Source organism: Lethenteron reissneri, chromosome 39, assembly GCF_015708825.2.
Source record: "Lethenteron reissneri isolate LAM-NWPU_2019-01 chromosome 39, ASM1570882v1, whole genome shotgun sequence".
NCBI lineage: Eukaryota > Metazoa > Chordata > Hyperoartia > Petromyzontiformes > Petromyzontidae > Lethenteron > Lethenteron reissneri.
The window spans coordinates 964,462-981,614 of record NC_083817.1 but is presented as its reverse complement, the minus strand read 5'-3'; the positions used below and the strand labels follow the sequence as shown (position 1 = coordinate 981,614).

Here is a 17,153-nt window from a genome sequence, read left to right as displayed (position 1 = left end):
AGGCCACGGAGACCGACTGATAGCCGTTACAGCACACGGCATAATATAATATATACATCAAATACCGGCTGGCATCCATTCACACCTGTCAAGGCGAGTAAATGTTTGGCGGCGCAGACGGGGGCGAGTTGATTTAAACTTATAACCTCTAAAAATGAAATGCGTCGTCGACATAACGAATGTGCAACGTGGCCACGTCCAACCGAGGCCCTTCGCGAGTGGGCTGGTGGAGACGTCACCCCCACAAGACGTCACCCCACAAGACGTCACCCCACAAGACGTCACCCCCAAATTGACGCTGCTGCTGCTGCTAAATGGGAGCGACAGCGTGAACGCCAGCGGCACCCGAGTGTGCATTAGCGCCAAGTAAAACCTGGACCGGACACTTCTGACACGGAATGGAGTCACCGCTAAAAAAAAAAGACGGCAACGGAGCACTGGTGGTGAGCTGAAGGACAGAGAGCCCTCGTGTACCCCCCCCCCCGCCACGCTCTGTGGAGCATATTTAGAGGACGCTCCAATCCGTGATCTGGGGGGAGCGCGGTCCAGGTGTTTGTGCAGCTCACAGGGGTCGCAGAGGGACGTCGATGGCAGGTCAACTCTCTCCACCTCCAGTTGTCGAGCTGGCATCATCAACACCTCAAACTATGGGCTTCATTGCCAGCAGAGGGGCTATGCAGAAAATCCAGTATTGCACTGCACTTCTATGCTCCCCGCCTTCGCCAACCGGCATTGGCCAGCGTGGTGAAGTACGGATAAACAGCTCCCACGCAGCAGCACATTGAGCAAGGGGCTGCACACGTGCACGCTGCCCCGCGTACCACAAAGCCACCGTCGCCGTTCCTCGGCGGCAGCGACGACGAACGGGAAGGGACGACGCGAGGAGGAGGAGGAGGAGGCGACGTCCTACCCGCGCCGTGCCTGGCACCGCGGCGACCTTACCGGATCGCGGAGACCCGCGGCCCAGAGTGCCACCGAGCGACTGCGGAGCGCGGCTCCTCTTCGCGACGCCAGCCGAGGTCCGCCCCCGGGTGCCGTTCCCCGGCACCGGCTCGCACCTGTCGCCGGGAGACACGCGGCGCGCGGGACGGCTAAGAGTTGTCTCCTGGCATTATGCATTTAGGTGTTCATCTTCTTGGTTCTTTCGGTAAAGTCGCGTAGAAGGGAAATAATTAAATAATAAACATTAAACATTATACAAATGTCACGATGTTTCGGCCACAACACCAACAGCAGCAGTCCTCGCGTGAGCGGCGCTCCGGACCGGGCAGAGGGTTTCCTTCACGAGCTGCCTCCACGTCACCAGCACACGCACGCACGTGTTCTCGTTTGATCATTAGAGTTATTTGCTAATTGGCTGTGATTAGCAGGTTAGATTAGTGTAATCAGGTTTGGTGAAAAAATGCTATCCTTAGTGAAGTTAGAATGCGGCAAGTTCGTTATCATGCTGGAGTGGGTGCTGTGATTGAGTGATTCTAATTGGTCCAATGCAGTTAATTCAATTAGCATCATGCGAAATTAGTGATACGGGCTGATTGAAGAGATTGCTGGCGTTACATTGTTTTAATATATGATAATTTGACTTCATATAAAGGCTAGAGTTGTTTCCTGGCATTATGAATTTAGATGTATAATTTAACAAGATTAATTGAAAATGAACATTATACCTCCAAGATATAACCCAAGAGAAACGAATTATAAATCAGGGCTGAGCTATTAGAATGCTAATAGATTACAAGTGTTGGCATGGGTGTTAAACCCAGGCAAGGCCGTACATCAACCAATGCCATCGAGTGAACATTTCCATGAGGCGCGTGCCTCCAGCAGTACAGTGATGTGGTAACACGTGTCAGCCACGGTGGGGAGGGTCTGAGCAGAAACTATTTGGATTGACACTTCTCGCGTGAGGCGACAGACGGTAAAGTGAGATCCTGCTCCACGTGAGGCCATTCAATCTGCCACGATTCGCTGCCCTCATCTCCTGGCTACAACCTCAAGGCCAATCGATAATGTCTACAGCCACTGGGGGAGAGAGCGGCAGATTCCTGTAGACGCTGAGGGTTCACGTGGGAGAGAGTTCAGTAGACACTGAGGGTTCACGTGGGAGATAGTTGAGTGTTCACGTGAGAGAGAGTCTAGTAGACACTGAGGGTTCACGTGGGAGATAGTTGAGTGTTCACGTGGGAGAGAGTCCAGTAGACACTGAGGGTTCACGTGGGAGAGAGTTGAGTGTTCACGTGGGAGAGAGTCCTGTAGACGCTGAGGGTTCACGTGGGAGAGAGTTGAGTGTTCACGTGGGAGAGAGTCCTGTAGACACTGGGTGTTCACGTGGGAGAGAGTTGAGTGTTCACGTGGGAGAAAGTCCTGTAGACGCTGAGGGTTCACGTGGGAGAGAGTTGAGTGTTCACGTGGGAGAGAGTCCTGTAGACACTGAGGGTTCACGTGGGAGAGAGTTGAGTGTTCACGTGGGAGAGAGTCCTGTAGACGCTGAGGGTTCACGTGGGAGAGAGTTGAGTGTTCACGTGGGAGAGAGTCCTGTAGACACTGGGTGTTCACGTGGGAGAGAGTTGAGTGTTCACGTGGGAGAGAGTCCTGTAGACACTGGGTGTTCACGTGGGAGAGAGTTGAGTGTTCACGTGGGAGAGAGTCCTGTAGACACTGGGTGTTCACGTGGGAGAGAGTTGAGTGTTCACGTGGGAGAGAGTCCTGTAGACGCTGAGTGTTTACGTGGGAGAGGATCCTAGACACTGAGTGTTCACGTGGGAGAGGGTCCTGTCGACGCTGAGTGTTCACGTGGGAGAGGGTCCTAGACGCTGAGTGTTCACGTGGGAGAGAGTCCTGCAGACACTGAGTGTTCACGTGGGCGCCACAACTGCATTGCTCGCTCGCTCACGCCACTGCTGGCGGAAGAGCCTCAACTCCAGTGAATTCGTGAACGTATTTGGCCTACTCTTCCACGTCAGCCAAACGTTGGGAACGGTGTGCGCACCCACACTGTGGTTGTGACCCCACTGACCCTGCCGGGTGGACGAGGCAGTTTTTTGGTGGGGGGCGGGGGGTGAGAAACGCGCCGAATGTTTCGACTCCGGCTCGGGGAGAGGGAATCACGGCGCCGCAGCACGAAACGAGATTCCGAGATGGCATCTCGGCAGCATGAAACGCAATTTGCAGGGTAACTCCCTGCGATGTCACCCACCTACCGCGATTTCTGCGAGTTCATATTTTCAGTGCGGCTCAAGTCTCCGCGTGTCGGTTCCTCGCTGCAGTCGAGACACGCGTGGTGCCCCGTGTGGGGAGAGTTGCGCAGACTACGCAACCCAAGTTGCCCTGATTATGCAACCCGAGTTGCTCCGAGTACTGCCGCGGTTGTTGTTGCTGTTGTTGACGACCCAAGTGGAATTCCGCCGCGTGTGTCTGTGCGCACGGCGAGTCGCTGCCTGCAAGTCGACCGCCCTTCGGCAGCACTCGGAATCTCGGGATTAGTTGTTCACCCCCCCAGCGCGCTCGCAAGAGCATTAGCGAAACGCCTGCAGTGGTTGTGCAACTGCGGAACTTGCCGTTTATCCCTTGTTTAAAAATCAGATCACACAGAGGCGGAGGCATGTTGACAGCCAGACCCATCGCGCAGCACGGCAGCTGCTTGTTCAGTGTCTTGTTCTCCCCGAGACCTGGCATGCTTTGGGGTTATATTGCTGCCCTGCGGGTCTACCCACGGGACGCTGCAGTGGGCTACTGCTGCTGCTGCTACTGCTGCTGCTGCTACTGCTGCTGCTACTGCTGCTGCTGCTACTGCTGCTGCTGCTGCCGCTGCTGCTGCTGCTTAGATTGACAATCGTTCGGTCGTTTCCGTAGAACATTGTGCGTGGCACCCGTGTACACCGTTGGGCAAACGCGTGCACAATGGCGCAGTTTTGATGGCACACATGCAGCGCCTGAGATGCCACAGCGCTCGTCAAATCCATTTCTAGCTCACTTCTCTTTCTTGGAGCTGCAAATGCGTGAAACAAACTACAATGGTTTTCTCTTATCGAGTGCTGGGGGTGGTGTTCGTTTGTGTGTGCAGTGTTTGTAAAGCACGAGTGCTGGCCGGTGTTTGAATGGCAAGTGCTGCGATCCTGGGATGGCGTGTGAGGAGCTCTCTGTGCGGGTGCGTTTGCCTGCAAGGACGAAACCTTTCAAACAAAAGTGACCACTACGTACGTTGGCTTTCATACTCGTCACTTGATAATTGAACTCCAAGACCTTATCCCGCTTTACGATGAGCCAGCGGATCAGTCAAGTCCAAGCGTTTCTAAGGGCCTGCCAATAACGACGGGTTATGATGATGGATGACGGTCAGCGGTGGTGCTCGCCCATCGGGGGACCTACGCAGATGTTGTTTTTGGGGGCCGCCTCTTTCAATGCACGACCTGCGAGTGAGATGGAAAAGAGAGGGTTCTTCCTGGAGCATACAAAGTGCAGATCTTTGGTTAATCCATTGCTGGATGAGTGCCTTCCCACGCCGCGTGAGTCGATGGGATTGCTTGCCCAATGGAGAATCAGCCAAACGCTGGCAATGCCGAACCCTCCCCCGGGAATGACTCATCGCAGCCGAGCAAGATGAGCAATAAAACACGCGAACAACAAGAGGGCAATGCGACGATGACTCGTATCGAATGCTCTGCAAGGAATCGCGATCGCGTGGGCAGAGCGCGCTGCCGGACCTGGGCACGGGCTCCGGCGCTCCGCGGCTCCCCGCGTCCCCGTCGCCGCGCTCCGGTGCCGCCAGCCCCGGCTGCTCGGGGGCCTCCTCCTCCACCTCCTCCACCACCTCCTCCTCCTCCTCGCCGGTTCCGCACGAGAATCCGGGCACAGAGTCGGAGAGCAGCGACGAGCTGCCGCTGCCTGCGCCGCCGCGGCCGCGGCCACGCAGAGAGGGGCACGCGCGCGTCACCTCCGTGTCGTCAGATTTGAGCAATGAAATGTTTTTTTTAAAGTGCTCAGAAAACATTAGTACATTCTGTACGTGTATAATGAATGTACATTGATTGAAGCGTGTTCATTGCGATAAAAAGCACAGTTTTGCTTTTGCAGTGATTCATCAAGTTCAAGGCGATGGAGCCATTCCTTGGGTTAACATGTTGAGAATTCCATCTTCAGGTCTGACGTTACTTTAATGGGAAATAATTAGATTTAATAAATGTACGACTCTGTTTTTTTTTACACATTAAACCGATGACCCAGTCTTGTCTAATTTCCATAATTAGTCCACAAGTGGCTGTAGGATCGTTGTATAACCAATTGTTTTATTCCACTCTCAGTGCCACGAGGCGTGCGCAACTAATTTCACGGCGAGCCCATTTTGCCGTCATACGCAGCTGCAACTGCAGTATAATTATCACAATTTTCGCACGATTTTAACGACTACGCGCGTTCACTCGTCAACTGCAACGCTGATTGCTTTATTGGCCGCACATCCATGACTGTAAGAGCCAACCCCGAGGACTGGCTGAGCGCTTCCCCAGTAATAAATAGGTGTGTAACAATACAGCGATTCGCCAATTAATATTGATTCTTACGCTCACAACACACGCTTAAAATCATGTGCGCAAGAATCTACCCTTTCCTATCAAAAACGATGCCAAAGCTGATAATATGCGTACGCTGTTTTTCAGCCTGAATTTGTCGGCTTGGCTCAGACTTGGCTCTGGCTCAAGTATGTTGGCTCAAAGACATGGCGCTGAACTTAAGCCGGCTCTGACCCACGGTCTTTGCCGTGCTCATACAGAATTCCTGAGCCTGAACCGAGCCACGGCTGAGCCGCTTCTGTATCTCTGGGAGCAACTGAGTGGCCCAAGCCTGAGGTGGGTCTCGGAGGGAGACGCCGAGAGGCAAGCAGCGACTCAGAATACGGTCCTTAGGCGAATGAAATAGAGCCGTAAATATGAACCAGTTGCATGGCCCATGTAATAAAGTGAAACAATACAACCGAGACGTGAAAATTAGACAACCCCACCCTTAATCGTGGCCCTGAATCGCATCAGTTCATTGCACCGTTGGGAGTGGAGTGGATTGCTGCATATTGATACTATTTTAAATGTATCCTTGTTTTTCAACTCAGATTTTAAGTTCAGCTGGAGCTGTCTGGGTTGAGTTCCAGAATGTATTTCTCTGCTCAGCGAGTTGGGGGTTGGGGTTCGGTGAGCTTCCGAATATATGTAATTAGACATCCACCTCTAGGTTCCAACCATCATTGCCATTACAACATACAAGCTAACGAGTCCTGCCATATCCAGCCACAGTGGATGTAAGTCTCCGCACCCCATGTCGGTCAGTGGCGGTTGTCGAAGGATCTGAGGACGCGGGCGTTTGTGACGCCGCTCGCCACCGCCGTGAGCCAGGGCCGGGAATCGAACGGCGCGCTCACCATTCATTCCCACGTGGTTCAAATTCTTAGGGGGCGTCATCTAAGTCCGAGGCTACGGTCTGCAGCCCCTGAAGCCCTGAAGAAGCCCTGGCTGGCATCGATGCCGAGGAGACGTCCGCGCGGTGCGCCGCGGGCAGCCTCTCACCAGTGCCAGATTATCCTCCTCGTAGCAAAAGTAGCTACACAAGTAGCAACTACACAAGTAGCTACTACACAAGTACCCACACCGCCTCTCACCCACCCCGCCTCTCACCCACCCCGCCTCTCACCCACACTACCCTCACCCACCCCGCCTCTCACCCACACTGCGCTGGCCGTCCAGCGCGCCCCCGGGTCCCTCCGGGGCGTTGGAGGAGCGCGGCGGCGTCTCGGGCCTCTGCTCGGCGCGCTCCGGGCGCGGCAGCTCCGCTGCGAGCAGCGCGGGAGGGGGGCGGAAGGGGGAGAATTGGCAGGGAGTTGGGGTTGTTGTGGGGTCATTGGGGAACATCTGAGTCGTGCGTGTGGGGTGCGCGGGGTGTAGACGTTGGATGATTTGGGGGATGATTCAAGAGATGGGCCTACAGACGTTGACATTGCACACACGCAGGAGAAAGCCACATGGTTGGAGGTGCCCTTAAACTACCGAACTGTATTACTTATACCTCATGTAAAACACATCTTACTGTACTCTTGCGTTTTACTGAAATGTTAAATAATTAATGTTCTCATTAATAAGGCTTTGCGCAATGAGTGTAAGTTGTAACGCGCTGCGCAGTCTTCGCTCCCCGCTGTCGTAGCGACAGAGAATGAGCCCGCGGCGCGAGGAGGAAGCACGCGTGCGACGGGAGACACTCGATCCCACAGAGAGAGAATTGTCTCCGTAACGCCGTCGCCTGGCCCCTCGACGCCCACGGCGAAGTAGTCTGTCACCCTCTGTGCGGTGATCCAACAACCCTCGCTGCTACCTGCACGGCCCTGGCTTCGAGCCCAGGCGCAGAGTCACCACCGCCCGGCTCACGCCGTCATTTACCTCGGTGACCTCTCTCGCCTTCATTCAAAGTTATTTCATAATTGAAATGTTGAAACCAAACTCCCCTATAAATCCTCCCATAAATTCCCAAAAAAACACATTCGCCAATAAAAATGCCATAACAGATTAAAACAGAACAGGTGACGTGTTTGGGCAATGCCCTTTCTCAGTGCTCAGTTATTCACTGAATCCACGGCTTTTACACTTGTGATGTTTTCCTCTTTGGGCGGTCTCCTTGACTCACGTCCGCATCGAGGTTCTATAATTGTCCTTCTGGACGGACCACTGGCAGGGCGAGCATCACGACGTTGTGCCTGTCGATAGAAGCGGCCGCATCGGCCCTCACCGCTCGCTGCAATGCAGGAGAGGCGTCGCCGAGACGTGGACTCCGCGGGGAGATGGATGCGGCGCCACGCTAATTGGGATTGTGAGGGCGGTCACGTGGTGTGACAAATCCCCCCGAGTAGCGCGCGTTGAAAGTTCGGCGTGCTCCGGGTTTATCCGGCGCCTCTAATTGGTGCGATAACTTTGAACGCCGACGGCTGGACGCGCATCCAATGACGCCCGGTCCCTGTGTGCCTCGGTGAGAGCCACGGCCGGCTCCTGCTCGGGCGGCTGTACGAAGCCGAGACGACACGCGACACCCCCCCCCCCACCCCCTCGTGCCGTGAAGACGAGCTACTCCGCTGCAGCAGCTGACTCATCGTGCAAAACACATTTCCGTGGAACAAAGCGGCATCAACTTTACTCAACTTATGAAATGCATTTGGACTCAATGTTAAAATAGATATAGCAATATAGACATTGTCTCGTTTAACTTCTGATGTCATTCCGAAATATATTTTAACCGCATCAGTTCTCTCCCGAATGCCAAATCGATGGATGTGTAGCAGTGCACGTGGGGTGCTCCAACGCACAGGGTCCACGTGGCCACCACCCGCTCCCCCTTTGCACCACAGCGCGCTTGATTGCAAGTCCACGTAGCTACTCTACTCACTGTACTACAATAATGGCACCGATTACAATCAATATGTATTCTTCCTTTTTAGTTTTAGCTGTTCACGTGCACCCCGCTGGATGTTTCGATGTTTGAAGAGGTTCCAATCTGGTATCCCGAGGTCGCCGGTTCGATGCCATCAACAGCAATGGTTCAAGTTTCTTAAATCCCACCCCTCCAACTCTGTCCACCCACACAACAGCGAGGTTGATCAGTAGGTCGTGTGCAGTGGGGTCAACTGTGGGGACGCCCGTCTCTTCCATAATATCCAGCCAGCATGGAAAAGTAGGCCAAATACAGTGCAACTGAAATTGAGGGACACATTTTAAAAGCAGCGTAGAAAGAACGAAGCGAATGTTGAAGAGGCACCGACAGGGATTTAAATGCCACACACAAGAGAGAGAGAGGGAGGGAGAGCGAGAGAGGATTAGACACAACTATGCCAAACAATTAGGACAAACCATAAGAGATTAAATCAGCGACACCAACCCAAACGTGATTGAAGACGTCACGTCAATGCAGTTAGGAGGGGCGCGTTGTACCCAAGTCCCACAAGCGGAGGGAGTTGCTATTTCGCCGTCGCTTGAACGGAACCATCTGCGGTGTAGATGCTAAAAGACACGTGTGTGAGGATTCGTACCACCGTGTGGAGTTAGACGTCATTAAGTATATTTATTACACATGCCCTTCGTTTTCTCGTTTCTAAGTGTGCCTTTATTTTTGGCTGCCTAAGCCCTTGGGCGGCTCCACGGCGAGCCGCTAACCTTTCGCTTTCCCATATAAATCATATAAATGATACATTACAGTGACGACTGCTCCGTCTGTCAACGCCCTTTCCAGCAGCAGCAGCAGCGACGGCGGAGATGAAAATCGCGACGGCTCTGTGGGATGTCTCTGAGCTCCACACAAAGTCAGCTCCAGCTGCCCTCGGCGCTCTTCGAATGCGGTGCAGGATCTATTCAATCTCTCTGTGTCGAGACCGATCGATAGTAAACGGTGACGATAATACTCATCGTCATAAAAATAAGGTCACGTAATTATACAGGGACGCCTCGCTTGATCGAAGACTTTCAAGAAGGGCCCCGATTTGGAATGTTTGGTCAAATTATGTCAAGTTATTCGTGATCTGTGCGTGTGCGGAAACCATATCTACAAGGGTGAGTCGCCAGCTGGTTTGCTGTCCACCCCACAGTCCAACGCGTTTGGGAGTCTCACGGCCCAATATCGCGTCTAAGAGCAGCCACGTCAAGAGGCTCCACACAAGCTCAGGGACACAGACACACTCGAGGCCGATCGGAGTGAGAGGCGGAGTTGAGCTGTGATATCGAGAGAGAGAGAGAGAAGCAGCGGCTGTCAAAGGCGGAGGAGAAAGTCTTGAGCCTGGGCTGAAGAGCGGCTGGGAGTTGGCGGTGCAGGTGACTGGGGCAGGGAGTTCCTGGCGGCACAGGAGAAGGTTCGACCACCGTTCGGGCAGCAGTAGGACCGGGCCACAGTGGTGCGAGCCCACAAGCAGGGCACGATGAGAGGGGGAAAACCCCCAGCAGGAACGACACAAGGCATGATTTAAAAAGTACTGACGACAGTGTCGTAATCGATGCGAGATGGAGCTGGGAGCCATTGGCGGGTCGATGGAGCGAGTTGGTGTCGCTGACGAGTGAGAGGTCCGACGGCTATTTACACATTTTCCTGAATTTGTAAAATTCCATTCGATTTTAGAAGCTAAGCAGTGTTGTGCTTGGATGACGGACTGCCTGGGATTGCCAGGTGTTGTCGGCTTGAGTTGCGAGGAGACCAGGCGGTAGCAGTGCGATGATGGTTTCTTAATTCGATCTGTGTGGAGCTCTGAGTGTTGTCTCCTCATATGCATGTTCTTATCCAGTAACTCTGGCGTTCTTCCGCATTATACTCAGCTTTGAATTGGTCGAAACATCCCAATGCAGGACCATCGTGACAAAGAGTATTGATGTCCATCGAGGCTTAAACTAATGCTTTTTAGAAAAAAACACTCCCAGAAGGCCGTGTGGCTCATGGAATGTGATAAAAGGTACTTTCACTTGTTACGCGTAGCGCCAAATATGGGAAGTAGGCGAATTGTTTCAGCCAATAACAGAACCTCTATTTCGCCGATTAATAACCAAAGCGAATTCAGACGTCCATGAGCATATCCGCTAGCCTACTCGTGATTATACCTTTATTAGGGAAGGAAAATAAGTGTGGGCAGGGGAGGACGCGTAAGAGGGAGAAGGGGCTGGAGAGAGGGGGAGAGGGCATTGAGGGTGGAGGAGGAATGCAGGGAATGCGCGCGATCTGGCTGACGGCAGGGCGCCGCGAGACGAGATCGCGTGGGGGGAGCCCTTGAGGAGCGAGTTGGGGGGCTGCGACTCCACAGAGCCCTCGCCGCCTCCACCCCGTCCCATAACGCGACGGCGGAGCTTGGGACTAATATAGTCTGCAGCGCGCGACCCGCTGCACATCACAAGTTCCTCAAGCCAGAAGCCCGACACGCACGCCACGATCAAGGGGGAGGCGCCATCAGTCGCGGTGGCTCTTGTTGGCATGACGTTGGCTCGTTCTGCCAGTGAGCGCAACCCGTGGATTGCGTGGCCCGTGTCACCGTGCTAAATTAGTCACGCTCGTTGACGAACCTTCGCACGTGTAGCTAAAAGCTAGGGAGTAACTTGCGCTCAACCGCCGCTTGGGAATTCATCTCAAAATTGTGTTGAGGTTAAAATGGACGTCGTGCTTCATTAGATCCAAATGTGAACGCAACAGACGTCGCCATGGACCACCTCGTGCATGCGTCGCAGGAATAACCGCGGCACGTTGATATTTGAGTCTTGGTCTTGGAGGCTCTTTGGCCATACTTCACCACGCTGGTCACTGTAGTCAGTACGGGTCGGTGAAAGGGAGGTGGTGTCACTCGGCACTTGATGGTAGCGTAGTGCGCTAACCACTGCGCCACAGCTCTCCCAACATTCTTTACCTCATTGCAAATAGCCATTGCCATATGAATTCAACTCTAACCACTTAAGCGTGTTTTCTATTTTAAAAAAAAACACACTGCAGTGTCCTTGAGTTGAAAGGTGAAAACAAATCTACCGATGCTTTAAAACCCCTAAGTAGACAGTGAGCGCGTTGACTGGTGAGGACTCGGGAGTGACACGGGACATGTGACGACCCCCTCACATCACCCGATGCGCTCGCGCGCTCCGGGAGTCGAAATGCACCGCCTCTTGTAATCTGCGAAAGTGCAACACTGACGAACTAATGCTTTATATTTACATGAGACAACAGACGTGTTGATTAGAAATACCAACACGATCACTCTTTTAAAACATGTCAATTGAACGCTGCTAACACAGCCCTGCGATGTGGAGTGTGTTAGCACGTCTCTCTGCGTTGGTACGTGGCACATCACAGCGCTGTGTTAGCACATGGCACCGTCGTATGGTTTGGTATTCGCCATGCCACTCGCTACGCGCGCTGGGAGCTTCTCCGGGACATGGTGCGAAACGTCTGACATGCGCTGTTATACTCTCCGATGTGTTTTCTAGTTATAGCTCGTATTGTCCGACGTTTCGCTCCACGCGTTCTGAAGATTTCTCCAGCACGTAAGGCTTCACAGCGACACGTGGAGCGAAACGTCGGACATCGCGCCGAACAGCATGCGGCACGACCCCAGACATCTATCAGCACAGCTGCGAAGCTGCACATAGTAACACAGTCACACAGTAACGCAGTAACACAGTAACACAGCACTCTCACTGAATGCGCCGCTGGCTGTGGTGGCCGGACCACAGCGGAGGGCGTGGAACAGCGCGTGTCTCCTCGTCCGAGGGCAGGTGTCGTGGACTGTGGAGCTCTCTGGAGCTCCCTCCTCGTCCGCCTGCCCGCTGCGAGCTCAGGCACAGCAAGCTCGCCGCTTTGCCGTCGCGACGCGCCCCGTACCTCTCCACTTCCTCCGCCTCATGCTGCCGTCGCGGGCATTGCAGGGCACGGCCGGGCGCTGTCCACTGCCCGCGGGGTGCTGAATCCACAAAGCTGCCACTCCACGATCCTCACTCCGTACGGCGCACGAATGTTGTAAGAGTGAGTGTGTGTGCAAGTGTGCGCTGTGCAAGGCGCTGGTGGGGCTTAGGCACAGGCGTGGTTTAACTGTATCAATATGTGAGCGAGATACCCCGCCCGCCCGCACGCCCGCCCGCACGCCCGCGCGCTCTCTCGCTCGGCAAAGGGCGAGGAGCAGATGAATGAAAAGACTGCGAGGGCGGGCGGGCGGGCGGGCGAGAGGGAGGGAGGGAGAGAGGAGGGAGCAGGAGGGGGGACGGGGAGAGACGGGATTTCTGCTCTCGTGACGTCAACACGCCGAGCTGTTATAAAACAGCAGCAGCAGCAGTCACCCGGGCGACAGTCGGCGCCCAACAGCAGCCTCGCAGATTGTTGTAGCAACGCGGCGGCCCGTGCGCGCAGAGCGACGATGCGGGCGTGTGGAGGAGGCCCGCGTGTCTCTCGCGAGTCCGGCTGCGCGCTCTTGGTGGCACGTGTGGCGCACCACCAGCACCAGCACTACCAGCACCACCAGCACCAGCACCACCAGCAGCAGCAGCGGCATTGTGTGTCTGCTGCGTTCTTGCGTGTTACCTAAATCACAGCGATGCTGTTGCCAATGTGAACAAGTGTCGTCAATGAATGGAGGTGATTTGCCATCATTAAATTTGCATCATGAATAAAATTAGTAATTATAATAAAGCCAAAATCAAACCGAGGTCGTGTGGAATGTAAAAGTCCCCACAAGGATTACAGCACGCAAATATGGTCGATCCAGAATTGCTATGGGGTGAGCGGTGGCGCAGTGGTTGGCACGATGCACAACGAACTGGCTACTCGAGTTTGATTCGCGGCCACGGATAACATCAGTGGCGAGTGAATAATCCTGGCGCTCCGCACCCTGTCTACACTAACCCAGATTGACCAGGTTGGTGAAGTATGATCATCAAACAACTCCCATGACTTGGTATGCGCGGGGAAGCCTTCATCCAGCAGTGGAGTGACGACGGGTTGCACGCAAGCAAAGCTCACGCCATTAAGCACAATCATCATATTGTTAACGTATTATTTCAACATGTGTTTCAGTAAAATATATCCCATTAAGAGAATAATTCAGCGTTAGATATAGTTATAACGCCATTGTAACATTCACAATGCATTGCTGTGATCGAACTGCCCCTCACTGACGCACGTGTTGATGAATTATTATTATGATTCTTCATCTTCATCGGCAGGTGAGCGAGTGCTCGGTGGGATCGCGTCACACGCTCGCTTGCAGCGCTGCAATCAATTGTGTTGACCCTCCTCCTCCTCTCCGCCTCACCGCCTCACTCCGCCACCGCGCACGGCTCTTCCCCAACTCTCCATTCTCTCCTCCTCCTTCTCGCCCTGCCTGGCGCCGGCACCAGCCGCTCGGATCGAGCGCCCACGCGCGAACTCTCCGTGCCCCCCGAGTGCTCTCCCCCACCACCCGCCATCATTCTCGGCTCTCTAATTGGGTGGGCGTCGTTGTGAGAGCCGATGGCCTTTGGCCATCGGCTCTCTCTCTCCCCCCCTCTACCCTTCGTCATTCTTCACTCGACTCCTCGCTACCGCCCTCGTTATGTCTCCCCCACCCACGGAGTTAATATCCCCACCAAGTGTCTGAGGCTGACCGCTGCCCTCATTTGCCCCGCCGGCTCCCCACGACTACCCGGCAGGAACATGTTGTAACTGTGTAAACATCGACGTCTCTTGGCCAAAAGGCAGTGTTGCGTGTTGCAATCCCTGAGCCAGAGATGGAAGTTCCACATGCATGCGATGCCGCTCAATGTCTCTCCGCTGTGTAGACGAGTCTACACCATCGGTCCCTGGTGAACTTTCCACAATCCGTGACGGTGAACCAAGTTAACCCCTTCCCGACCCTGAAGTCAAACCATTCCCACTGGCAGCCAAATGTTCAAAGCGCATCGCGCCTTCGGGCACCACCACGCCGACCTTCTTCCATAAATGGGCAGATATCTGATTGGTGATTTCGTCCCGTGTCAGATATTATTGTTGTTGTACTGCATTGCAGCGCCACCCGGCTTAGCTTATGAGATCTGCCGAGGTGGGAGCCGCGCGTGGAGGAACGACGGCGAGAGAGCGGAGCGCGGCGCTCGCGAGCGAACTCCCTCGAGTCTCGGCTGTTCGTGTTCTACTCAAGCAGTGGTCGCAGTCGTGAGTGGCGCGGGGTTGGCGGCGAGTGCGGTGCGAAGGGCAGAGTGAGCACACGCGCCGAGTGGCACTCTAAAGTAAAAGACTCGTGGCACATTAAACATTGTGTTTTGAAGATTACGCAACACGCGCGGACACGACACCGCTATCAACAGCGCACCTCTCAATTGACTGATTTGTCACAAATCTGGACCACAGGTAGATTCAGAGGATTTGATATTTAGTCGTGTTTAACGGCCTCCTTAAGCTCGCCAGCCATCATATAACTCTGACACGTCGCGTGCGTAGGTCACACGTGCCCTCTGATTCTCACGTGCTCGACGCCGTGCACGCATCTTCTCGACTAGATTATTAATCGATCCGAGCCTATAGGTGTATCGGCAGCGTGCGAGCTGCATTCAAATACAATGTATTTGCAGTACTGTAGTTTACGAACCTATGTTGTTCATTCGCTTTAAGATGAGCTGCATACACCGTAGGGTATTGTTTACGTGGTGGCATGTTTGGTGTACCGCATTGGTGAAATGAAATGATCGTTTTAGGGTGCAGAGTGAGCGCTAGAGGGCAGTGCAGCATCGTCCATTCTGCTGCACTTCAACAACCCACTGAACGAGCATGGTGAAATATGGTCAAACAACCCCCTTTATCTGCACAGGGTGGGGAGGCCCTCATCCGGAAGTATATTGATAAAGGGGTGCACACGTTTAGGAGCTTAAATTTGCAGACTTCATAATACCCTTTAGAGTGCAATACAATATATATTAGTAAAATGATACTCATTCAAGGCTGTATTATAGTTTGAATGTGATTTGAATTGTAGCAGATCTCTCTCCCGATGCCCTCTCGTGACCAGCAGACGTCGACAGCGGCGCCGAGCTGCTGAGCGCATCGCCATGCGCGCGCCAGGCGGACTCGTGTCCGGGCTGGTGTCTGCCGAGCGTCCCCCTAAGTCCACAAGGACCCTCGCCCACTGCCACTCGTGACCCCTTCCGTCCCTCCTCACCTCGCTTGAATGACCCGCAGTGCGACACACACACATGTGCAGTGACGTAAATGGAGTCGCTATGGCGTTTAGCGCCAGCTACTGAGAGAAGAGTGCAACTGTGCGTGTTAGAGACTCTGGCACCAGAGTGCGTATGGCATGGAAGGGGGCCCAGGGGGCATGGCTCTGGTGACAGTCAGAGAGAGGGCAGTTGAGGACGTGACAGTCTGGGCGAACCCCAGAGGGCACGTGACCAGGACAGGATAATGAGGGGGGCCTAAAGGTGTCGAGAGGGACACGTGGTGTATGGCCCAGAACCTTCTAGGAGGATCTAGAAGGAGGCGTGGCCGAGGGCGGAGCCAGGCCACGCTCAGGGGCATAAAAGGGAGGTCCCAAGAGCCGATCGAGGCTGTCTGTTGGAATGGAACCCGTCGGCGCTACGTCTATTCGATCATCGGTCTTCGGTCTTTACGCTCCGCATCGTGGGTCAGGCAGTGTGTTCCTGACTGACCCGGTTATGTAGTTACCCCGTTGTGGTCGAGTTGTACGTTATGTGGTTACCCTGTTGGGGTGTGAGAATAAACGTATTGCCTCCAAGTTCAAGTGTGTGCCTCCGTGGAACCCACTACGCATGTACCGGGCTAGTGAAGTATGCTGGTGGCAATTTGCATAGACGCCAATCCCGTAGAGAAGTGGGATTTGCAGATAGCCATACCACCAAGCACTGCACTTCTGTGTTTGGCAGCCATGCATGATCTCAAAATGTCGCTTTTTCAGTGACTGAGCATTACACAATGCTACTGATCCTTCCCTAATTATCAAGTATTTACTGATTAATTACCTTACCCTGTTTTTTACAAAATAGCCAAGCAGATGCATTTTTCACATATCCATCTCTCCACGGATTTCTTACACAACTCATCAGCCACATTACATTCTCGGAATTTATCAATTCTGCGGCATTTTTTCTCGACAGCAAACTGATCGATTTCGACATCCGCTGTCTCATCAGCAGTCAGGCTCGCTGGAATCAATGCTCGTGAACTGTGGCTCTTAGAGACAAGGACCCCTTACGCTGCGGGGTCCTAGGTCCGAGTAAGACGCTAAATTATATTGCAGCACATGGCTCTAAACAACCACAAGCATCACTGTGGAAAATATTAATCAGAATTTTTTTCGCACACAATGTCTCGTGCACATATCTGTATTTCCATATATAAAAACAATCTTACAAACTCATATTAAGGATGCCCAGCCACCTCGGTTCAAAATTGGCCATCACTACACCTTACGAATTCGTCGTGGGGCAGTGCTATTGAGGAGTTTGAGTTGTTGGCTTCGAAGCGTCTGAGTGCTGCATGGTGATGGCGTGCGCGTAGTTCTTGCTGGAGGTTTGAGGAACTAAGTCCTCTTCTCTGCAGCCCCCTGAGGACCGAGGCGGGCGGAAGTCTGCTGACTTGGGCAGCGTGGGAAGGATAAAGGCAGCGAGCCCGTGTCACTTCAGACACGAGAGACA

General features: G+C 53.7%; 1 protein-coding gene across 2 annotated transcripts in view; it reads right to left on the bottom strand.

Annotated features, from left to right (window-relative positions):
• LOC133351962 (oxysterol-binding protein-related protein 9-like) overlaps nt 1-12,653 on the bottom strand; it is a 42,579-nt gene extending 29,926 nt beyond the window's left edge. For both annotated transcript variants that reach the window (XM_061567606.1, XM_061567607.1), the window contains exons 1-4: nt 12,361-12,653; nt 6,707-6,814; nt 4,704-4,884; nt 943-1,058 (exon numbers count right to left, since the gene is read on the bottom strand). In XM_061567606.1, the coding sequence (XP_061423590.1) occupies nt 943-1,058; nt 4,704-4,884; nt 6,707-6,814; nt 12,361-12,382 (427 nt within the window). In that variant the 5' untranslated portion in view covers nt 12,383-12,653. The remainder of the gene's footprint in view (nt 1-942; nt 1,059-4,703; nt 4,885-6,706; nt 6,815-12,360) is intronic.
• Nucleotides 12,654-17,153: the final 4,500 nt, after the last annotated feature.